Source organism: Tarenaya hassleriana, unplaced genomic scaffold, assembly GCF_000463585.1.
Source record: "Tarenaya hassleriana unplaced genomic scaffold, ASM46358v1 Cleome149, whole genome shotgun sequence".
Classification (NCBI taxonomy): domain Eukaryota; kingdom Viridiplantae; phylum Streptophyta; class Magnoliopsida; order Brassicales; family Cleomaceae; genus Tarenaya; species Tarenaya hassleriana.
Genome location: NW_010964912.1, coordinates 125324 through 150261, shown reverse-complemented (window position 1 = coordinate 150261; position 24938 = coordinate 125324). Strand labels below are relative to the sequence as shown.

Below are 24938 nucleotides of genomic sequence, written 5' to 3'. Positions count from 1 at the left end.
ACCAGCTAGTCCATCATCAAACAATGACAACACAGATGCAAAGATGAGCTATATTCCCATAAAGAAAAATAACCCTACAATAAATTTCTATATGGGACTAAGATCCAGTAGACATGCAACATGGGACTTATCACCTCCTTAATAGGAGAGATATCGCTGGGCCCTCTCGTGGAAGTCGGACTATGAAAATGCGTGGTCACGCTATAGATGAAGTTGCATCTATTTTATTAGTCGATTTGCCAAGACGAGAAAGCGGTTGAACTTGAAGGGTGGCTCAAACCATGCCCTTGTTCAACATATGATATCGGGAGATAAAGGATCAGAACTCGAGCTGTTATTGCCTTGGTTAGATCACCTCTAACTCAATTCAACGTGGGTGGTCATGGCGTCTTGCTAGAGGCTAACCATGACTTGTAGATCGGAAATGGTTCTCGAGGCTACTGCCACTGCGAATGGGTCTACAGGGTCAATCACCATAAGGGATGGACTTATATGTGAAGTATCGGAAAGATAGACTTGGATTTGGTCGAACAACCGGTTCTCGGACCAAATCAGAGTGTCGGGACGAGTTTCAGCCTTCTGACTCGGACCGAGTCAGTACTTGACTCGGACCGAGTCAGTTCCATGCTAGTCGAAGCCCAGAAAGCGTTTTGGGCTTGGCTGATGTTTTGACTCGGTCGAGTCAAAGTTTCGAGTCAAAGTTTTGACTTGGACTGAGTCAATACTAAATGGGCCGGGTCAAGAGTTGACAATGGGCTTGGGCTGATTCGTTCTGACTCGACCGAGTCAGAGTTCTGACTCGGACCGAGTCAATACTCGGAAAAAGTCACTTTTCACAAGGATTAGGGTTCCTATCTTATAAAAAGGGTATTGGACGCCGTCCTCAACCTAAGACAGACGAAAAGAACCCTAAGACAGAGCAAAAACACAGAAGAAATCGTTTCTTTCATAGTTCTAGCTCCCGGGATTAGATCCCACTTCATATACTTCACAGATCCTAGCAGATCGGTTCCAAAAGGCATTTGGAATCCCTCCCGTCGGTGTGGATACGTGTAGAGGGACTGTAACTTCAGTCCTAGGTGATTAAACATGCCCCGGATCGACTCCTACTTCCGTTTCTACAGGAAAGAGGTAAGTATTCGATTCCCACGGTGATATACACGATTAAACGGGGTTTTACGGATGATTTTGGTTGCGTGTGACGTTTGACTAGATTTAGATTATTCTTCCGCTGCATGAAACCTAGTAAACCAAACCCTAGATCGATATGATCGTATGCTAGGAATCCGTAGCGAAACCCAACAATAATATCATCAACCAACAATCGACCTACACATCGAGCGGTGACTGATTATGTGGCGTGAATTCAGGACCATCAGGCGAACGATTCGAGTTGACTTCATAATCATCGAATCAACTATGGGACGATTGTTGGTAGTTGGGTCGATTTTCAAATCATCGGATTACTGAACTTGAGATGCCTCCTGCTTTTGGTCAATATGTAGGCACTCGATTAAAGTGTTGTTTAAATATGCTCATTACTTTCTACTCGTAGATATTGAGAAGAATTTTCCAATGATGTTGAGAACGCATGATTTGGACTTGTAGAGTGAAAGTTAATGTACATTCAAAATCTGACATTTTCTGAGCTTTACATTTTCCCTTGAAACACTCCAAATATTTCCGTTTCGTTGGCGATGTTCTGTAGTCCATGCTTTCCACTCCTTTTGCTCTTTTTATGCGTGAAAACCTATTTAAACACCAAAGAACACAACCATCCAATATCAAAGCCAAATGTGCCCTAGAATGCCTACAAATATGTAAAACCGAGTGAAATACGTTAGACATCCTATATCAAAACATCATCTAAAATACATGTTATCATCTTCTCTCCGAGTAGAGCTCCTCATCATGCACTAGAAACCTGTAAACGGCAAAGAAAAAGAAGAACTCGAGACCAAGTGAATCCACAAAAACCAAAGAAAACCAAAAAGAAAAAGAAACCAAAAACCAAAGCAAAAACGAAAAATCCTAAAAACCTAAAAGACTCTAAAAAGCACGACTCTATCTAAACACAAGTAAAGATCTAGAATCAATAAAGACCTAGAAATAGGCTAACCAGTCCCCGACAACGGCACCAAAAACTTGATACGTGTGTAACGAGTCTAGAATTTATAACCCGATTCATAACTCACCGCAAGAATATGGATCGTCGTAACATAGGGTCGAACGCAAGGACTGGTAGCTAAATCTTAACCCTAATCGAAACCAAATCAAAGCACGTAAGTGGAAGTGATGGTGAAAATATGTGGAATCAATGATAACTGAGATGAGAAAGCAATAAAAAACGTGTGAACTATCAAGCAACGATGACCATGGGTGTCGGGACCGTATTCGAATGTATGGGTACATGCTAAGCATGCGAGAATAACGATTATGACGTGTTCGAGGATCATCAAGCAACAATAATAGAGAATTCACCTCTCAGTCTACCAACTCACTACTTATAGAGTAACTCGCCAATCTCTCGATCTATTCAAGTTAACCCTAGATGCATGAAGAACGCTATCATCAACCCTAAATCGATTAAACCATATATCTATGTGAATAATATGATCTATCCTATTGATTTTGATCTGAAACTAAACCCATATCTCTATTGTAGTTTAGAATCTAAGATAATTGACCAAGGGGTTAGCAAACATCAATCGAATAAAAGCACAAATCGATAGAACCGAAACAAATCAAAACCGAAATCCAAGTTAGGGTTCAAACATACCCAAAACACAAACGAATCCCTAACCCATAGTCGTGGAACTACTCACGGTTCATGGAAAACAATAAAAAGAACAGAGAAAAAGAGATAAAAGAAAGGAGAGAAAAACTCATGTAGATGTGTAGTCTCCACGATCGAATCTTCCTTCTTCTTCCCGAAATCCAGTGAACTCCTATGCTTCTCTCACCAAAAGCTCTTTAAAATCTGTATCTAAGTGTTCTCTAAGACTCTCCTCTGTTTTAGGACGTGGCTAGGCCTTTTTTATAACCCTATGGCGGCTCCCATGAGTCCTTCTTTCATTAGGATGCTGAAAATCGTGAATTAGGGTTTTTTTCCATCGGGTCCGGCTCCATATGGAACTGGACCGGTTCCATCCTCCGTTCTTGGAATTCTGAACACTTGAACCGGCCCAAAAAAAGTTGAACTCGGACCTCTGGAACCGGACCGGTTTCACTCTCTGGCAGATTTTTCACGCTTCACGATTTTGCTCATAACTCTCAGCTCCGATGTCGGATTAGCGTGATTTTGGCATCTACGCAAAGCTCTTGAGATGCTCTTTCCAATGGTTCAGCCTCCATGATTTGGACTTCATAGAGAAAGTTATTGATCTCGCAACATGAGTACCTCATCCGAACTTCATCTCTAACGCTCCAAAAACGTTCATTTTCGCGTCCAATCATCTTCGAAACCTGTAACTCTACAAAACTAAAGCACAACTGGGTTTTGTATCCCAACACGTCTAGAATGCCTATAAATGCATGTGATTATCCTATGAAATCTAGACAAACTCTCATAAAAATATAGAGAAAAATAGGAGTTATCAATAGTTCCTAGGTCGAATTAAGAATTCCTTATCAAGTCTCACATATGCGTTTAGAATTAATAATTGAACCTATATTATGAACGAATTCCGATATTAATTAATCTAAATTCCTTTGCAATTAACTAATCCAAGTTCAATTTATAGGGTGATCAATCCTAAGAAAGCATTATGTTCAATTTATAATACCTGATCTAACTTAGACATGCATCAATCGTTTAAGCACATTGATAATTCCGTAACATGGCTAGATTCCCTAGCCTACAGCAAGTGGACTACTCACACATTATGGAGGAAAGCAAAGCAGACATGGATTCATACAACATTTCAATAGGAAAAGGAATAGAAGAGTTACTGCGTAAAGATTCGATCCTTGAATAATCAAAATGTAGCAATCTTCACTCTAATTCGTCCCCCAAATGTTGAGAACCAAAAAAACAAGTAAAAGTCTCGAAAAATATGAAAATCTGCGAATCCCATCTCTGATCCGTACGGTCGTTTTTATAGAAACCTCGAAATATCGATGTTAGAAACCTCGATATCGATATTTTCTAACATTGATATTCTTCCAAAATGTCTCGATCTCGATGTTATAGAAGGTCGATATCGATGTTGAAGAAGGTCGATATTGAGGTTGCTCAAATCTCAAGGTATTGAACATCGATATCGATGTTCTCAACATCGATATCGATGTTCTCAACATCAAGATTCTTCCTTTTTCGCTCCGTAGTCCGTTTCTCACCCCTGATAAGTCTGTGACCTTTCTTAGCTCGTCCGTGATCGTCCACTTGGTCCAATTAAGCTCCAAAAACACCTTTTTAGCTCTGTTTTCGTCCGAATATGCAAATATTCCTGAAATGACATCAAAGAATAAAGAAAACAGTATTTGTGTACAAAATGCAGCCTAAATGCTAGATTTGTATGGAAAAATGATGTGAAATGCAACTAAAACTATAGGAAAATAACGTCAAAAATCGATGTCATCATGTTATGATCGGCCGAGCAGAACATCAAAGTCGAGAAGAATGTCCTAGTGGGTGGAAAGAGTCTAACAAGAGGAAGCGTTTCAAGAGCAAGAAAGACAAGGACAAGACGGCAACTGGTGCCGCCGAGCTAAGTCTAAGGCTGAGAAGGGAGAGTGCCATTTCTACCATGCTATGGGACATTGGCGCAGAAACTGCAAACTCTACTTGGAAGATCAGAAGAAGAAGAAGCTTGCAGAAGTTTCGTCTTCAGGTATCTTTGTTATAGAAGCTAACTTGTTTACTTCTACATCATGAGTATTAGATACCGGATGTGTCTCACACATTTGTGGCAATGTGCAGAGCCTGAGAAGAAGTAGGCATTTGGCGAAGGGAGAAGTGGATCTCCGCGTTGGGAATGGAGCAAGAGTTGCTGCAGTGACCGTCGGGACTTATGGTCGTACTTTACCTTCTGGACTTGTGTTGGAATTACATGATTGTTATTTTGTATCTGCCATTAATTAGCAGGAATATTATTTCGCTTTCATGATTGGATTCTGATGGTTTTCATTTTGTTATTGAAAACAAAACTTTATCTATTTATAGATGCGCTTTATTTTATGGTAATGGTTACCTGTTTAATAGCATTTATATTTTAGATGATAAATCGTCTAGACACAGTTCAATCTATAACATTAGTACCAAACTGTATAGTACCAAAATGTCGAGCATACGAAATATATATAGATGAAATATATCGAAAACTGTAAAAAAATGTGTGAACCTCCTCTCGGTTTTCGTACTATCGTTTATATAAATTTTCTGAAATATCGATGTTGGCAACCTCGATATCGGTGTTGGCCAACATCGATATTCACCCAAATGGTTCGATCTCGAGCCTCCTGAAACGTCGATATCAATGTTGAGAAAATATCGATACCGGGGTTGGTCAGATCTCGAGATTTCCAGGACGTCGATGTCGAGAAAGTGTCGATATTGGGACTTTTGTCGAATCTCGATCTTGCATGGGAACGTTGATATCCAGGTTGAGGAACATCGATATCAAGGTTATTACAACGTCGAGATTGGGCTTCTTCCGCTCATTTAGCCTATTTCTTATCCGTGACATGTCTGCAGTCGTCCTTGGCTCGTCCGTGATCGCCCACTTGGTCCATTTAAGCTCCGAAAACACCGTTTTAACTCCTTTTTCGTCTAAGTACACGAATATACTTGAAATGAGACCAAAGAGCAAAGAAAATGGTTTCTGTGCCTAAAATGCAGTCTAAGTACTATATTTGTACGAAAAAGAGAGGTGAAATACAGTTAAAACTATAGGAAAATAACGTAAAAAACCGATGTTATCAGTGGATAGAGCGTGATTGTGATTATTTATTCCCGATGAGTCACACATCAGTACTGGTTGACGTCTGCAGTCGGTACTGATTTGTGGGTACGCATGGGACGTACTTAGTCGAGTCGCGTGAGGTGAAATTTCAATCAAAAGAGGTGACGAGCGTGTGAGGTGCGCAAGATTATGTGAGGTGACATTTTCATCACAAGAGGTGAGGAGCGCGTGAGGTGCATAGGGCCACGTGAGGTGACCAGTACCGTACCGTCACGTGAGGGGACAATGAATTGAAGGTTAGTCCTACGATATGATCGTATGAGTATGATTGTGATTGACATGTTATGGTTGTGTGTACTGTGTGCTTCTTGTGAATCGTTGATTAACACCGTTTTCGCTGAAAACGGGATAACCGGATAAAACCTGAGTTACTCACTAAACAGTTGTGCTTAGCCCTCTGTTGTTGAATTTTTTTTTTCAGATCTCAAGGAGCACGAGTAGCAGTTGTGATGACGACTCCTAAGTTGTAACATTATGTACGGTTGTTATTGTATTTGTATTTGGACTCGGGACGATGATCTCATATTTTTATGATCGTGTTTAAATGTTATCTCGAACATGTACTGTTTTAAAAGAACGGTTGTAAAGTTTTGTTTTTCCGCTACGTAAACTCGTTATAAAATGTTTTTTTTAATTCCCATAAACTTGTATTATGTTTATTTTATTAGTTTTATTCCATGTGACACATCATGTACACGGAATACGAGATACGGATGTCACAGGAAATAAGTGTTTAAATATGTGACAGACATAATATCTTCATGCTTCCAATGTTTGCGATAGATTAACTCGATTTGTTCCTCCTTTCTCTGAAAACGTTCATCAATCTCTACCCATAAATATAATTTCGCTTGGGATGAAATCACTACTCCGAAATCTGATGGGGTCTTGTTTTGCAGAATGTACAGGATTGGAATAACATTTGTGGTCTGAAATTGATATGACAAATCTTCTTCAATTCAGAGTCACTGTGGGTAGGATGGATCCGATCCAACTACTTGAACCGCAGAGATTTTTGGTCGATCAACCCTCTTCAACGTCACTTGTGAACATTGAAGAAGCTACTAATAACTACGCGAGATGACATTATCCAACAAACACACAACCATCGGTAACGGGGAGAACACCTCCTTCATGCATAACAAATGGGCTCTCTGATTGTTTTTCTAGGTCCCTTAGGTCCAACATAACTTGGCATCCATAAGCATGCTCAAGTCTCGGAGGATTTTTTGAGCGGGAACATGGCAACTACCAAACCCAAAGAACGAAAAACAGATACAACTAATGGCATTCTTTTTTTTTGTGGTTGACTGTAATGTGTATTAATAAAACCGTTTTACAACCAAATGTTCATCCAGAGTCTTACAAAATAGAAAGTTACAACCCAGGTGTAAATACATTAATAGTTAACCATCAAAATGTCGAAACCATGTATTTCGCAGCATTCCGTCAAGACATATTTTTCTTCCGTGCAGTTGCAAAGCCATCACCTTCCTTCGAGTAGCTGTCCGTATCTCTCGGCAAGTGATATCTCTCGGCAAGTGATAAGTGCAGATTGTGATCGATCGTTGTGTAGCCGACTGTTCCGTTCTTGCCACACGAAGTATAGAGTTGCTTGAAAGATAAGAAGTGTAAGGAAACGAAGGTACCGGTTGTTCGAGCATGTTCGTATCCAGCCGAGGAGATTAGAGAAAGAGCCGAAATGGTGCAGGGTAATCGGGACTCGTTGCAGTAGGGAACTGCACGAGAAGAAAAGGTGGCCTTTTAAGCATTCCTCACTCCCTTATCTATCTCAGCTAGTTCCAACACCAATTAATGGATGATTAATGGCAAGGGGAAACCCAATTTTGTACCGAAGACATTTGGCGTAGGCTTGCAAATCCAGGTTAGAGAGTGTCATGGTTCGTGGCAGTTTGGACCAAAGCACGGTTGTTCTGTCACAATCGGTACCCGACAAAAGGATCGGATGCTCACTCGGGGGACTATTGATCAATTCTTCCTATCTCTTCCGCAACCGCAACGTAAAATGTAGAAATCAATATGACAACACCCGGTCACGCTGCTTCGGAGGACTTGGCATCCACGACCACCCTGTGGAATGGAATGATATGCATGATTGCATTTGTTGCTAAGAAGACACGTAGTTACATGTATGCGTCATTTTATTCCTTTTTTTCTTTACATATTCTGTAACATGTACATCGAGGGAATAAAGTGTATTACATATTTCACCCCCTAAGCCTAAATAGAGGCTTAACGTTCTTCATCTTCGATACCATTTTTATTCTAAATCATCCCAAATTCCTTTATTACCAGAATTCAGATACAGTGCCAAAATAAGACCAATCGCCGGAAGTTTGTGTTTAGATCTAAAATTCAGACGCTAAGCAATTACTTCTCACAGTTTCAGCAGTGTACAAAACAAAACAAAAAAGTAAAAATATTTCATTGCTCTTTTTAGGTTCAGGGTTTAAATACAAATTCCAAAAACACATCATGGACTTGATTGGCCGTGGTACAAAAAAGTTGTCGCCTGGCCATTCTTTTTTTATTTTTTTTTATAACCGAATATTCTAAACCAAGATACTTGGGTTGGATGCTAGTCATGTTTGCCATTCTTATTATTGCTGCTGAAGAGCTGAAGAGGAGAAAAAAGCTCAGAGGAAATGCTTATTACCACGAGCAACGTTGTCGCTCAGGCGACGCGGGTGACTGCAGCATGGATGGCTTCTGTGAGGTGAGGGACAGTCTTGGAGCTTAGACCAGCCATGCTTATCCTCCTGTTTTCCAACCAAACATTCCAGAGTCATATTTATTTATTTATTTAGATTAGAGAATATAAATATATGAATCTGTTATCAACACCCAGATTAATACATAAATTTTAAAATTTTAAAAAAAAATATACATGATTTTTTCTGACTCCTAGTTAAAATAATGATTTTTTAAAAAAACTTTAAAAATACACAGAATTTCAAAAAGACTTCCAAAAAACTACACGTCAAATAAGAAACGATACAAACTATGCAACAATAGCAACAGCGTCTTAATCTCATCCCAAGTTTATTTGGGGTCAGACCGCATAATTCTCTTTTCCACTCATTTTGGTTTGACATTTTGATTTTGTAAAACGGTACCAACTATCCTGTAGCCAACTATTGGGACTCTACAAAATTTATGATATTAAGTGGGAGTAAAAAAAATCGTTTACATATATGGTATTTTCCCTATTTTTTTTCTTTGGTGCCAATTCGGTTGTTGCATTCCAAGTCCAGGATGGTGTGAGGTTTGTGAGGATTAAATGATAGAGGAGAGAGGGTAATAATTACCCGTCAGATGTCATGTAGATGTGGTATTCTTTAGTCATGAAAGAGACTTGGGCAGTGTTCAAACCCGTGAACGTGAACATGCCAATCTGCTTGACGATGTGACTCCAGTCGCCGGGCGTGCCTGTTAGAGATATCAACAGCTTACTCAGAGAAGATAAACCTAACACCTTACAACACAGTGGGTGGAACAAATATAACCCAAAAATAACGGCGCAAGCAGCAAAATGATATTCCTAATCAAAGAAAAAGGTATAGTATAGTATAGTATTCTCTGAGGAGAATGATAGGAAATAATGTGTCTACCTCGAGCACGTAGAGCATCAAAGAGCTGCTTCCTCATGCTGATAATACGATCAGCCATGGCCTTCAGTTCCAGAGTCCATTCATTGAACATGTTCCTGAATGTGAAAGTACACGAAGAATTAAAGAGAGGCCAAAACTACATATTCCGTTCTAACGCCCCACTGATTGTTACGCTATGTTGGCTTATTTTTTTGTTCAAAGTCTGAAAGAGGAAGAAGCTGTGGACTGAAGGTATTATTGAAGAAATGTGTTTTGTTCTTCTCTGCATTTTTGCTCTGTTTTTTTTTTTTGTCATTGACATTCAAAGAAAGTTATAAGACGAACCTGTCTCGCAGGATTGCAGCAACGATAGATGCACCATGGATCGGAGGGTTTGAGTACATCGGCCTGATCACAAGTTTCAGCTGGCTCTCCACCCTGCCTGCTACATCTGCTGCTTTGCAGACCTAAAGGGCAACACGACAAACAGCAAAAAAAAAATGGTTAATTTCTACGGTGCTTGATGAGCTAGTGAATGGACAATGAAAAGTACTCCCGCCTCTAGAACTGACAAATGATTTTTGTTCATTGCCAAACTAATTTCGCACAAAAATGATACAAATTACCCAGTGATATGGGAGCATCTGCTCATTTAAATGGCAGAATATGCTAGCATATCATAGCATCCTATGAATTCACTACAAGTTGGCTCTCTAGCAAAGAAAATTGGTTATGAATCTTACAATGCTTAGAGCACCAACTCGTTCTCCATAGAGACCCATGTTTTTCGCAAAACTTTGAGCGACGAGGCATTCTCCACCATCAGCGACAAACATCCTTATTGATTGCGCATCTGATTCCAGATTTCCACTTGCAAAGCCCTACAAAGATACGAAGCAAGACATAAATTCACATGTAAGACATGGTTTGAACTGTTTCTCTTGAAAAGAAATGATCTGATAGTGTTCCTTATAGAAACGACCCATCTGATGTACCTGATAAGCACTATCAAAGAAAGGCATCAACCCCTTGGATCGCAGCAACTGCCTGATTTGCTCCCACTGTTGAACAGTTGGGTCAACACCAGTCGGGTTATGAGCACATGCATGAAGAAGCACAATAGCACCCGAAGAAGCAGAACCAAGATCCTCTAATAGCCCTGCACACAAAACAAAGGAGTTGTAGATCGGCTTGAAACAGTAATAAAATTGCCAAGCTTCGTTAAGATTGCTATAAACAGATGGAACGACAAGAAGGCATAAGACAAAGTAGGATTTCAAGAGCAAAGGATTCCCACCTTTGAAGTTCAACCCACGTGTCGCTGGATCATAGTAGCGGTAAGTTTTCACCGACAAGCCAGCCAGAGCAAAAATTTTTGGGTGGTTGCCCCATGTCGGCACAGGAATATAAATTGTTTTCTGGAGTGAAAGTAGGAGATTATAAGGCCACACCAGAGGTCTCATTTGGAGGAAAAGCCCAATGAGACAGAAATGCGTTGAGCATGTACCTCATGATAGTGTTTGGCCAAAAACTCTGCTCCAACTCTCAGTGAACCAGTACCAGACAAGCATTGCACGGTTGTAACCCTATTCTCTCGAATAGCAGGGCTACATCATGTGTGAAGACAGCATTAAGGAACAATTCTACGTCAGAGGGCGCAATAATGAAAACCTAATTGAAGATTAATCACACATTATACCTGTCGGCACCTAATATAAGCTTAGCGCTTAATTTGTTGAATTCAGCCAACCCGACAATAGGAAGATACTCCTTCACTCGTGATCTGGAAACCGAAAATACAACACATGTAAATATCAAGAACACATACGGTGGAAGGAAGCTCAACCTTCGAAGAAGAGAATTCACCTGTCATTAATAATCTGCTGCTCGGCTTTCCTCACAACATTCAGAACCAAAGGTTTTCCATCCTATAAAACATCACATCAAACCATAAGTCTTTCTACACTGAAAACAAATTTCAATCCAAAAGATGCAGAACAAAGTTTACATTTCACGGCAAAAGAAGCAGTGAAAACAAGTTCAATAAACAGCAATAGGATCATTACCTCAGTTCGGTAAGCTCCAACTCCCAAATTCAACTTACTCGGGCTTGGATCTTTGTTATAAGCAACAGTCACCTGTTTATATCATGTTAAGATTACATGAGAAGGAATATCATATCATAAGAAAATATCAAAATATGAGTTGTATGGCCGACAAGCCAAGATACTGATCGGGAAACAATTGCTTGGGAGTTCCTCAATTACACAGGAAGAAATCAAACCCATTTCACTAAACAATCAAAATTACAAGAACAAACGTCAAAATTCATTCATTTCACCCATAATCATCCATATATTATTCAATCGCTGCTGCTGACGAACTAAAACGCGTAAATCAAATATTGCCTAACACCATATAGTAGAGTTATGAATGGCGATAATTTTTATTTTGAATTTTTTATTTTATTTTAGTTTTTTGTTTTTGGATTTTATAATTTTTAAAAAATTTTGATTGGAAGATTAATATTTTATTTTTTAGATTTTAGATTTTAAATATAAAATTATCAAAAAGAATTTTTATAAATATATAAAAGTAAAATTTTCTTTAAAATTATGGACCTTTGAATCTTTTAAATATTTTGTATAAGTAATATTTAATAGAAAATGAACAAATTTACTAACAAATGAAATTTTTTTAATTAAAATCTAATCACAAATGGTTTTTTTTTAAATGTCGGGTTTTTAAAAAAAATAAATAAAAAACAAAATTTTGATCGGATATTTTTTGAGTTTTTTAAAAACCAAAAATAAGAAAACTCAGGCTGTAGTAAGGAGACACCGTTGATGGAAAGAGAAAACTAATTGCAGTTATTGCTGCTGTCGAATAAAACAAAAAGGAGTAATTATCCCCAAATTAATCAGCGATGCAGACATATGGACACACGCATACACACATATATAGAGATATATCTGTGTGTCTGTGTGTGCGCGTGTGCACGTGTAAAGGCCAAAGATTAACAGAAGAAGGTACCCCAAGAATAGGATCCTCGGGAGCTTGAACAAGGTGAGCGAAGACAGAACCGCCGGCGATTCCCGACGTTGGCGAGGCGGCGACGGAGCTCCGAGGATCCATTGCCAGAGACTCTGACCCGCCGACGAGATGACGAAGCAGAGTGCCGATCCTGCGATCGCTCGACGAAGAAGAAGAAAATTCAAAATCCATTTTTGTTTTCTGCACTTGTGGGAGATCCGTCAGCTTTTGGTTTACTCATCAAACATAGCGTCTAGGAATGAACTCTTTTATTGAGGTAATCAATTTACTTTTAAATTCTTTTATTTTTGCGTAATCTGTAGAAATGCCACGCGGGCTTTGCATAGAGTTGCGTGGCTGACGTGCATGATTTACGTGGGGCTCCCAAGTTAAATGTTCTTTCTAAAACAATCCCCGAAAGTTTTGTAGGCTACAAAACCCCCAAGTTTATTAAGCTCGATTAAACCTTGTTTCATTCCAAACAATATTTACATATCCAAAGCGTAGAAGGCTTTATAAAAAAAAGTTATCAAATTTTTAATTCAAATCCTATAAATTTGGAGAAATATCCATATCTCAGAAATATTATGATGCTTACAGTTTCAAATATTTTAGGAAAATATGTTAGAGAGGATGATTTAATATTTTAGAGAAATAATGCTAGAATACGCCTCTGCTATCGAAACTAATTCGCCTCTGCTTGAGGGTTTCGATGTAACAATAAAAATATATAGGATGAAAAGGCAATAATCAAGATTTATATGTTCGATTGCTTAAAAAGGCAAAAGTTATCACCGTATGACGCGAAAATTCAACGTTTCATAAAAGTAGGGCCCGCTTACTCGGATCAAAGGGCACGCAAGTCGATGTCGCTCCGTTCCTTTTTACTTTTGTGTTTTTTTCTCCAATTTTGTTTTCAAAAATTAGAATAAACCAAAAAAACTCTGTAACGTTTGTTAGCATAAGAAAATCGAGTGGAGGGCTTTAAACGAATGATAAAGTTTTAAAAAAAAAAAGGTTTAATGAATGATTGGATTCTAATGGTAATCCACACATTGAAAGATTGATGTAAAATATCGATTTTGTAAAACCAAAGTTGGCTAGTCTTTGTATGTCTTTATATGGAGGGAATCAGCTAGTGGCGAGCAAATCTTCTCTTAGCACTCTGTGACTGATTCAAGTCAGTTCGAGCCGAGGCGATGTTCCGAACAAATCGAAGGATGCAATTTTGTCTGAGGGAAACTTTTATAAGAGTTTTTGGCTTTTTTTTTTTTTTTTGCATTCTGATTCGGCTGAGTTCAGTGCAACTCCAATAAAATTCTTCACTTAATTTACAAAATAAATAATGTTAAGAATATTACAGATAAAATATATTTTAAGAAAACGGATAAAAAGTAAAAGAACAATTCTGTAAAAATATTACAATTTATCTAAATATATCACATAAGAATTATCGTTTCAAAATTGGCAAATAAATATCGAATTTGATCAATTTACACCAACACAAACATTAGATGTGGTTAATATATGATGGTGTCAGTTTATTTCAAATAAATACTAAATTGATATCTATTTAGTACAAAATGATCAAATTAAAGTATTTATTTATCAATTTTATAATTAAAATATTTATATAACACCTTTACACAAATTACAATATTTTTATAGAATTTTTCCAAAAACATATTTGCTTTCTTTTTGTTTTTATCACATTCCCACAAAATCTCCGATTTGTATTTATGGATAATTTACTTTTCTTTGTCATTTTCTTATTGCCTAACACCATATAGTAGAGTTATGAATGGCGATAATTTTTATTTTGAATTTTTTATTTTATTTTAGTTTTTTGTTTTTGGATTTTATAATTTTTAAAAAATTTTGATTGGAAGATTAATATTTTATTTTTTAGATTTTAGATTTTAAATATAAAATTATCAAAAAGAATTTTTATAAATATATAAAAGTAAAATTTTCTTTAAAATTATGGACCTTTGAATCTTTTAAATATTTTGTATAAGTAATATTTAATAGAAAATGAACAAATTTACTAACAAATGAAATTTTTTTAATTAAAATCTAATCACAAATGGTTTTTTTTTAAATGTCGGGTTTTTAAAAAAAATAAATAAAAAACAAAATTTTGATCGGATATTTTTTGAGTTTTTTAAAAACCAAAAATAAGAAAACTCAGGCTGTAGTAAGGAGACACCGTTGATATGTTTTTCAACGGTAAGATATTGCATTTAGTTTTAGAAAATGCCTTTTTTTCTCTTTCACAAACATTGAAAAGAACTCTCTCTCTCGTTCGCTCGCTCTCTTCTGCTGGTAAGATTCTGACTGTCACTGAAATTTACATTGTTAGCTTCTGTTGTCAATATAGTTCCCTGTATCTACTGTGCGATCTAGTCGTTGTAATTTCGTCTGCGATCTGCTAGGTCGCTGAGAAAATTTGGAAAATCTTATGATTCGCGAGGAAAAGAAACGAGTGATTTCGTAGTAGTTAATTGAAGAAATTTTGATCAGGATTCCGTCTCGTTTTGTGTTTTGTCGTTTGTCGCTTTGTATTGGTTTCTGGCTTTGCTGTTTTGGCTAATTTTGTGTTTCCTTGCGAAAAGCATTCAAAGCGAGCTTTATCAATATTTCTCTTTGAAATCAATGTTGGAAGTTTTTATTATTAACTTCCCATTATGTTAATGGTCTAACATTTTCTCCATGTTGTGTTAACTGCATGATAACCACCCAATAGCAGTTTTTTCTGATGGAGAAAAAACAATAAATAAGGATAACGTATTTGGTCCCTAAGCCAAGCAAAACATATAGAAATACACCATCAGTATTGTATTGCTAAAGGTTTAGAAGCACCAAATATTCAGATTTCAACTCAACCATTTTCAATGGTTGGAGGTATGTGTTCGATTCAGAATTTATTTCCGCATACATGATCTGATGTATTAAAATTGTTTACATAGAAGATCATGATTTAAGATGAGTTTAAAGAATTTTTAAACTTACAATCAAGTAATTTTTGGATGTATAATTAGTGCAAGGACATGTTTAAAGTTGCGGATTACCATTTTCTCTCTATCTAATTGCGGTATTCTGCATGTACGGTGACCAGAATAAGGTGTCGGGAGTAGTAGTTGTTAAAAGTTGCTGAGAAAATTGGTGGAATTGGTCGTCCTATTGATGAATAGAAAGAGATGAGAGTTTGGATATAAATGAACTTATTCGATTGATCGTCTCCAGACTTGTGGTTTATGTCTACATTTTGTTCCATCCCATGAACATGCCACCACTGCTTCATGGATGTTCTCTTAGCTTTAGTATATACAGAAATCTGGAGTAAACATCCGTTTTTTTGTCTCTTGGCTCAATTCCTTTTGCTGTGTTCACTATCATCCGGAAAGCTATGTCGGGCTGCTTGTGAAGTCGAACGACATTTTGATATTTATGTGTTTGGAATAGCAACTTATATCTTATTATATGGTTTTTGCAGTTCTACAGTTTTACCCTTGGTATACCTGTAGCTTGGTAGTAGCATTCAGATATGCAGGTTAGTCATTTAAAGTTTTCTTGCTTGTTTATATTTCTTATGGATGTTTCCTAGAAAGTGATCAAATGCTATGTATGTGATTCTGTACGTGGTCATGATTGATTGGTGTATGGTTTCTCTCACCGGAATCTTGGTTGGTGGGGGGAGATTGCATATTGTTTTTTTTGGGTTAAAATTATTTCATAACTGAGCTCTTCTGATGGTAGAATAGATACGATAATTTGGATCCACTTTGCGGTGTTTGTTCTAGCTTGTGATATATTGACCATACCCTGATGGTACTAATGCTATCGGCAGGCATCACGAGCAGGACTATTCAAGGAATGAAGGAATACAAAGAGGTTCAGCGAGAGAAAGTAGCTGACCCGGACATTCTACTGGTGTGTGACGAGTCCAACATATTCAAATGGACCGCCCTTATTAAGGTGCACAATCTATGTTTCTGTAAATGACAGTGATAGTGCTGACAGCTGTTAAATTAGATTCATATGTTTGTTGTTCTCTCGGGAGATAGGGACCATCAGAGACTCCTTACGAGGACGGGGTGTTCCAGCTTACATTTGCTGTCCCTGAACAATAAATACCCTTTGCAACCTCCTCAAGGTGATTCTTGACAAAAATATTCCATCCAAACGTGCATTTCAAGGTATGAAATTGTTTCAATATGTGTTATCTCGTTGTCTTTGTGGACAACAGCTTTCTGTCTTTGGAAGAAACATAATTTGTAATTTAAGTCTATTCATGAAAGAGGAATAATGGATCTGAAATCCAAACCCGACTCTTATATCTCCTAACCAAAACTTTAAAGCAATTCTCTTATTGGTGCCTCTTCTATGACGTATATATTATCTTACAATGAAATAGAAAATGTAGAAATAACAGAAACTTAAAACACGACAGAAACAGAACAAGAAATTTGCCGGTGCTGCCAAATGAGATTCTCTCTGGTTCCACTTTATCTGTTTCAGGGACTCGTGTATATTAATAGAACTTGGCGGTTATCATCTCTATGTGTTCTTCTCGCATGAATAAAACAGTACAAGAGGGTTAATAGTTTCGTAAAATGACCTGAAACTGTGATTAATCTGTTAGACCCGTGTGCTAGATGAAAATATGATATTTTGATCTGCTTGTTTTTCGCTCGATAATATGTCTGGATATCTTAAAGAATGCATGGAGCCCCGCATGGACGCTTCAGTCAGTGTGTAAAGCTATAATAGCTTTGATAGCCCATCCTGAGCCCGATAGCCCTCTGAACTGTGATTCTGGTAGAACCCTCTCATCTTCTCTACTTTCCCGTCCTTTTCCAAGAAATTTTGGTTGGAATTAATCAACTATCCAACGAGATTAATCAATGAGCATTGCTGGAACTTTGGCAGGCAATCTTCTAAGATCGGGTGATGTGAGAGGATTCCATTCGATGGTACGCATGTACACAAGGCTGGCAGCTATGCCCAAGAAGGGATGAGGGCATTTTCTTTGTCAGAAAAGACGGTTTCACATCACAGTGACAATACTCAAAACATAAATTCCATTTTAACACTCAACGGTTAGTTTTCTTCTCCTTGGAGGCTCTAGCTAATGGCCTCTTCATTAGAAGAGACGTGTAATTATACTTGTTCCGTTACGCTATTGTGCTCTTGTCTGCCGGTCTTTTACCATTTCGGGTTGCGGAAGGAACAACTAGGGAAATGGAAGGTTAAAGGAATCGAATGAAGGATTTTAGTCACACCAATTTGCACAGTTTGTGGAGAAGATGTGTGTATTTTACGGCGTTGGGTTGCAAATCCTTACCTTATCTCTATTATTCTATACCTTGGTTGATTTTATAATTGCAAGCTTGCAGCTCTTTAATCTCATAAACGTTGGGTTCTACGACTGCTTAGGTGTATCAACATATATGGATGAATTGCTAGATTTCTAGATTCACACAAAATGTTTGTCGGATTCATAAATAGTCAATATCAGATTTTACAGATACAAACGGACAAATGACATATAATTGTACATAAGTGACTAAAGAGGCAAGAGTGATACTGCCTCAGGTAAAAAGGCACCCTCCACATGATGATACGATAGCCTGCATTCATTCGGCTGACACAAGCTCGTATCAGGTTTGATATCCATTCGCACGCAAGGACCGGTAGCTAAATCTGAATCACAATCGAAACCAAATCAAAGCAATCAAGTAAGTGATGGTAGAAATATGTCGAAGCAATGATAACTAAGATAAGAAAGCAAATAAAAGCATGTAAACTATCAAGCAAAGATGACCGTGGGTGTCGGGACCGTATTCGCGTGTATGGGTATATGCTAAGCATGCGAGAATCACGATATTGAATTTGTATTCCGGAATCGTCAAGCAACAAAAATAGAGAAATCACGTACTGACATATAACTCACTATCTAAAGTTCTCTAAATCCATATCCCTATATGATTTATCAAACTAGATGCATGAAGAACGCTATTATCAACCTTAGATCGATCAAACCGTATTCCTATGTGAATAATACGATCTATTCTATCGATTTTGACCCGAAATTAAACTCATATTCCTATGTAGTTCAGAATCTAAAACAATTTATCAAGGGGTCAGCAAACACCAATTGACATAAAGCGCAAATCGATAAAACCGAAACATATCCCAATCGCAACCAAGTTAGGGTACAAACATACCCAAAACACAAATGAATCTCTAACCCACAGTCGTGGATCTACTCACGGTTCATGAAAAAACACAGAGTAAAACCGAAAACAGAAACTAAAGAGGGAGAAGAAAGATTCATGTCGACAAGGGATGCAATCTTCACGTTTCAACTTTCCTTCTTCTGCCCGAAATCCCGTAAACTCTTATTTCTCTCATCAAAGCTCTCCAAAGTCTAAATCTAAGTGTTCTCTAAGGCTCTCCCATGTTCTAGAACATGGATAGACCTATTTTATAACCCTATGGTGGCTCCCAAGAGTCTTTTTCTCATTAGAACTCTAAAAATCACGAAATAGGATTTTTTTGGGTTTTGACTCGACCGAGTCAAAACTCTGACTCGGACTCTTCACGAATTTGCTCATAACGTTTTGCTCCGATGTCAGATTTGCGTGATTTTGAAGTCTACGCGAACCTCTTGAAACGCTCTTTCCAATGATACAAGTCTCTCATGATTTGGACTTTTGTAGAGAGAGTTATTGATCTCGCAACATGAGTCCTCATCCGAACTTCATCTCTAACGCTCCAAAAACGCTCATTTTCGCGTCCAATCATCTTCGAAACCTGTACTAAAGCACAAACGGGTTTTGTGTCCTAACACGCCTAGAATGTCTATGAATGCGTGTGATTATCCTGTAAAACCTAGACAAACTCTCATAAAAATATAGAGAAAAATAGGAGTTATCAGTTATCTTATTGTAAAACATTATAAAACACTTAAACCAACACATACACAGAGTCACACACAAAGTATCAAAAAATTGGAATAGAATTTGACCAAACAAACGAATTATTAGATTAAATCGGGCGTCCGAGGAGTGCTCTCAAGGATTTGATCCAGATCAGAACGAGGCAGTTAGACGGGATAAATCAACCGAAAACCCATTTTGAATTGACCTGGACCGAACCATACCAAATATGATCCGCACTGGACTGACCAAATATGGTCCATCAATCACGATTCGATCTAGAAAGCGTTTTGGGCCAGACTTTACTTGAGAATCGAACCAGACTAGATTAAACTTCGGGAAAATTTTCTTTTTTCCGATGTTAGGGTTTTAGAATTATTTTAAGGTTTGGGGACACCACTGAGATTTAGAACGTACCTTTATAACTCTTAATATCTAGGTTCTAGAAAGCTTGAGAAATAGTTCTTCTTGGTTTCTAGATCACAGGATTGGATCTCAAGTCTTCAAGACTCTAAACTCTTCATAGATCCTAGAAAATCAATTCTAAGGCGCTCGAAATCTTTTTCGTCGTTGTGGATACATGTAGAGAAGTTGTACTTTCAACTCTAGGTGATTGAAAGTTGAAACATGTCCTGGATCGATTGCCTCATCAAATTAACTTCTTCAAAAATCAGAAAAGTTTTTCGATTCCAACAATGATATACATGAGCATCGGGTTTGATTATCGGTTTCTTATAATTGTTTTTTTATTTCTTCTACTATGTGAAAACTACAAACCGACTCTAACACATCTTGATGAATTCGCATATTAGAAACCCGTAGAAAATTCTAACTGATTGGATATGATTGATTGTAATCTATTCAAATATGTAACTTTGAAATTTTCGCATGATTACATGGATCCGATTTTGTGAGTTTTCTTTGTTGTTGTTAGGCCCGGACCATTATAAAATCCCGAGGTCGGTCGACTAAAAAGATAATCCGAAAACACCCCTCACCTTTTTTTCTCTCCCTTTGTTTTTTGGGTTCGCCATCTCCCCTTTGTACGCCATCGTCCCTCTTTGTCGCCCAACAATAAAACTGTCGTCATCCCGTTTTTTCGAACACGTTTTCATCTTTTGTCTTCTCACCACGTGCTTTCTCGACCCTCTTTTTCTGGTTTCTCTCGTTATCTCGAGTATTCAATCTTTGGCTTGGTTCGGATCGTTGTCCAAGACTCTTCATTCTCGACCAACGTCGACCTTGTTCGACCTTTTGTGACTTCGGCGTGCTAATGCTTGACAAAAATCTCTTTGTTTCGAACCGGCGCATGTGGTTTCTCGATTTCCCGTCTAACCCCGTGACAATTGGAATCCCGTGTTATTGGGGTATACACTCGTTAACTGACTTAAGATTTTGATGAATTTTGGTTTGGTTTGGTTCATAAATCACTTTAAACCAAAAAAAAACGTCGACAGTATTAGAATATCTTGGTTTGGTTTATTTTTTATTATTTAGAATTTTAATTGGTTAAAATATGTTATAATTTTTTTTATTTTAAAAAAACGCATTTCTCATTTTTATTAGTGACACGGAAAACATTTATATCGATATTACAATAGATAGTTCACCATATTGGTCCAGATTACTGATCCAACCGCTGTTAGAACCAAAATTTGCTTGGTGATTTCTTTAGGCCATTAGTAAAGCGATCATCATATTGTGCACATGTACCTGCACACACACACATATAAATATACACATGCATATATATGTATGTATTTGCTTATGACAACAATTTATATAGACATGGAAATAAAAATGGAACTTGTAAATCGATGCAAAAGTTAAAACTTTTAACTAAAAAGTGAACTCTTTGGAATGAATGATGGGCATGAAAAGAAGGCTCATAAATTTGACCAGAATTTCCAGTCTCAACGTATGCTATCACCAACATACTTGTTGACCGAAACCCGACCTGCGCTTGGTTCACGGACTTCAGTAAGGTATGTCCAAAAACCAAAATGACTTCAGTTTTGTTTGTGTACATGTCCGATATTTTCCAGACTATGATCCCTTTACGTAATCAAGAAGAAGCCGATCGAGCTCAAAATGTTGACACAGAAGTTTCTGCAACACAAATCAATCAGAAGATCTCATTACAGGGGATTCAATCACGTAATAAGCATCAGATGATATTCCATGAAAGTCAGATATTCACATCATCAATCACGTAATGTGTCAGACGATAATCCATGAAAATCAGATATTCACATCATCATTGTAATCTGCATCAAAATATCTTCGTCCTGACTTCGATAGATTGTATCAGCGATCAACCCCTCATTATCCCACGATCACAAGACTTATTAAATACGATTTTTAACATTGATTTTTTTGTCTGATGATGATTTTTCTAACATCAAATCATATATGGTATACATATTTTGCATAGTTTTCTAAGTTTTATCCACCGAAAAAATAGTTGTTGGTTGTAGATTCCGATGTTAAACACCAAAACAACAGATAGCATTCAACTGATACTAATTCAAGGGCTTTTACAGGTTATATGGCACTAAGCAGCGGCTAATGTAGACAATCAAAGGTGGTGTGTTTGAAATTTTAAGAGTTGGAACAATGTTATGTTGTTTGAGTTTTAGGGTTTAAAGAGGAGGGCGTAGATACTGGAAAAATATGAGGAATGCAGTAATGTAAAGAAGTGTGTACCTTGGTTATGGGTAGCGAAGGGGTAGCTTCGACATAAAAGTCGGGAAATCGGGAAACCTCGGTTCCCTTCTCGAACAATATGTATGTGGGCAGCTGACTCATCCCACCTTTATGGTACAGAACAAAGGCGTCAATTTGCTTGCGGAATCGAGATTCAGGATCAGGAGAGATTAAGGATGTTTAAGTTTTTACAAATGACTAGGATTTGCAAAGGATTAATACCGGCAAGAGATATTCCAAATTTTGCAGCCACGTTAGGGAAAAGTCCCAGATCAACAATTCCGAAAGACAAAATATCATTCGAGTACCTGATGGAATAAAAGATCAGTGAGCATGTGTTTAAGCTGAAAATTGAAACAGGGTAGTTTCAGAAACAAGCTTACGTGATGGAGAGCTCGGGAAAGCAGCGACTTGAACGAACAAACGCTGATGAGGTAGATGCATAGAACTCTATCTGCAAGGTTTGAGATCATAGCTCGTCATCAACGAAATAGCTTGGACTGTATTCTTTTGAGCAAATGTTGGTGCACAAAAATTGATTCCTTTTTGGTTTTAAATTTAATTATGAATATCTTACGAGATCAAAACCCGCTTTGCAAATCATTGTCCAACACATCCTCACTAGCGATCGAAATCAGCACACATTCACACTATTACCAATTAGATCTGTGACCCCTCCTAACATCAGCCAGCCCACAAAAAATGTGTTATCATAATTAAAAGGAAACTATTTTAGTCATCCAAAAACTACTGAGTCTTAGTTATATACCATCTAAAGACGACAAACTAACTTATTTTGAAAGAAATGTCCTGTTACGTGCGTTTAAGTATGACATAAAGGTCACTGAACATACCAACCAGCATGTCGTTGTGTTCCCTTCTGATAGCAATTCCTCCAACTGCAAAGGAGTCAACTTTTTGGCAGTTCCTACAAAATTCGTCCACACCACAAAGAAGGGAAAACCAAGCATTTTATGATCACAGGGATCTTAATGTTGCATATCCAGAAGAACCAACGGTGCTACTCTCTCCATACCTAGTTTATCGAATGCGGGTTGCAGAGCCAAGAGATATATAACTGCGAAAACGAAACGATCCATTTAACCTTAGTAAAGATTGAAACGAACCTTTGATTCCACATTGACCAGATATATCAGATTGCCAGAGGAATAAACTGAAAAGATGATCTGAAAACCTCTACTGGGAACTAAGAAAGGGTCTACCTGAAAATGCAACAGAATACCAGAGAGCTAAGCGATAATCAGTAATCAACGAAACCGCGATGAGAAATATCTGCATAACCAAAATGTGAATCAAAATCAACAACACTTGAGTTCATTTCACCAAAACCCCAAATAACAAATTTACAGATCAGTGAACGATTCAGGCAACAAATGAACTTCATCGGCTTTCGGAAATCAGCAAATCACCTTTGCATAGAACAGAATATCTGCGATGAATGCCTCCCACGTTTCTTCCCTCACCATCTACAAACCGTTCAAAAAATCAGCGGCATGTGAACAAGAAGCAGATGAAAATATAAACTCAACCAGATTCGAAGAAACACTAACCTTAACAGCAGAAAGCATCATAAGCGCTAGAAATGCTTGGATTTCTCGATCCAGAAGTCGATCGGAGACGTAAGGAGAGGCGGAGCTACGAATCGGTAGGTAAGAGAAAAAGGCGATGAAATGGAGAAAATAGTACGGCTCCGACACCATCCGATTCAGCCATTTTATTCGTCCTTCACGCTTCTGCACCATTATCAATTTTTATGATGATTCTTCGTCCTCAGATCTCCCAGGTCTCACAAGTTCTTCCTCAGTTCGTAAATCTGCACTTCCGAAGAACAAGACGAATTTTTTTAATTATATTATTTATTGGATTTTTTTATATAATCTATCTATATATATATATGGGTGTATGCTCTATAGTTTCGTCCCTCCGTTCCGTATCCTTAAATGATGGGTTTCTTATAAACCTATTGGATGGGTTCGAAAAGGATATATCAATTAAAATACACACAAAAAAATCTTATCAATCCCGCATTATAAATCCGGATCTAACACATTTTTTTTAGGAAAATAACATTTTCCAATATAAATTATTACGTTTTTATATACCAATTGTTAATTTCATGAATGTCTACATTGGATTTCAAATTTTATCAAATATCTATGTTAATTTGCAAAATCAATTAAAATTTCTATACCAAACAAAAACGACATTAAATTCAGTCGATCTCTGTTAAAGACAATTAATCAAATACCCTTTTCGTATCACATGGTACATTTATCAATTGTCTATATTGCTCTTAAAAAAGAGTAAAAGATTTTTATATCTTTAATAAAATAGATGTTGGTGTGTCATAAGAAAACGCATGTGATTCAGTAAAAGGAATTTCAACAGAACCTATACAAATTTAGAGTTTTTTACAAAGAGAAAAAAAGATAAGTAGAAAAGAGAAAAATTCTGGTAGCAGATTCGACAAAAAAACATAATTCCGGCAAGAGAAGAGAATAAAGGTTTTTTATTTTACCTTCAACAAACAAGAAAATAGATATGTCATCATCAAATGTTCACGGATCTTCTTCTGTACCGTCAGAGATCTCAAGTCGAAATGAATCATGTTCCTCTTCACTGGCCGAAAGAGGAGGGTTGAATAGTTCGAAGAGAGCGAC

At 37.4% G+C, this 24938-nt stretch overlaps 3 protein-coding genes across 5 annotated transcripts; 1 reads left to right on the top strand and 2 right to left on the bottom strand.

The window, feature by feature from the left end:
- Positions 1 to 8387: 8387 nt before the first annotated feature.
- On the bottom strand, positions 8388 to 12854 carry LOC104808487 (aspartate aminotransferase 3, chloroplastic). Its single transcript, XM_010534169.1, has 12 exons — positions 12608 to 12854; positions 11641 to 11712; positions 11441 to 11502; positions 11274 to 11357; positions 11082 to 11181; positions 10872 to 10992; positions 10570 to 10733; positions 10318 to 10455; positions 9920 to 10041; positions 9596 to 9690; positions 9293 to 9413; positions 8388 to 8743 (listed from the first exon to the last, which is right to left on the bottom strand). Exons 1-12 carry the CDS (start codon positions 12797 to 12799, stop codon positions 8659 to 8661), a joined length of 1356 nt encoding a protein of 451 aa, XP_010532471.1. The 5' UTR covers positions 12800 to 12854; the 3' UTR covers positions 8388 to 8658.
- Positions 12855 to 14876: 2022 nt separating this feature from the next.
- Positions 14877 to 17889, top strand: LOC104808486 (protein PEROXIN-4-like). 3 transcript variants are annotated; one of them, XR_770960.2, is made up of 6 exons: positions 14877 to 14932; positions 16104 to 16160; positions 16458 to 16585; positions 16675 to 16806; positions 17329 to 17428; positions 17540 to 17889. XR_770960.2 is itself a non-coding variant. In XM_010534168.2 (3 exons), the coding sequence occupies exons 1-3, from the start codon at positions 16091 to 16093 to the stop codon at positions 16738 to 16740; spliced, it is 264 nt and encodes an 87-aa protein (XP_010532470.1). In that variant the 5' UTR covers positions 14950 to 16090; the 3' UTR covers positions 16741 to 17322. The 3 variants fall into 3 exon arrangements, 1 of the variants encoding a protein (XP_010532470.1); XR_770959.2 differs by lacking the exon at positions 14877 to 14932 and having other exon boundaries at positions 14950 to 16160; XM_010534168.2 differs by lacking the exons at positions 14877 to 14932; positions 17329 to 17428; positions 17540 to 17889 and having other exon boundaries at positions 14950 to 16160; positions 16675 to 17322.
- Positions 17890 to 21281: 3392 nt separating this feature from the next.
- On the bottom strand, positions 21282 to 24173 carry LOC104808485 (thioredoxin-related transmembrane protein 2). The gene is made up of 9 exons (XM_010534166.1): positions 23829 to 24173; positions 23688 to 23744; positions 23481 to 23550; positions 23294 to 23335; positions 23112 to 23185; positions 22641 to 22711; positions 22480 to 22565; positions 22258 to 22364; positions 21282 to 21660 (listed from the first exon to the last, which is right to left on the bottom strand). The coding sequence occupies exons 1-9, from the start codon at positions 24018 to 24020 to the stop codon at positions 21598 to 21600; spliced, it is 762 nt and encodes a 253-aa protein (XP_010532468.1). The 5' UTR covers positions 24021 to 24173; the 3' UTR covers positions 21282 to 21597.
- Positions 24174 to 24938: the final 765 nt, after the last annotated feature.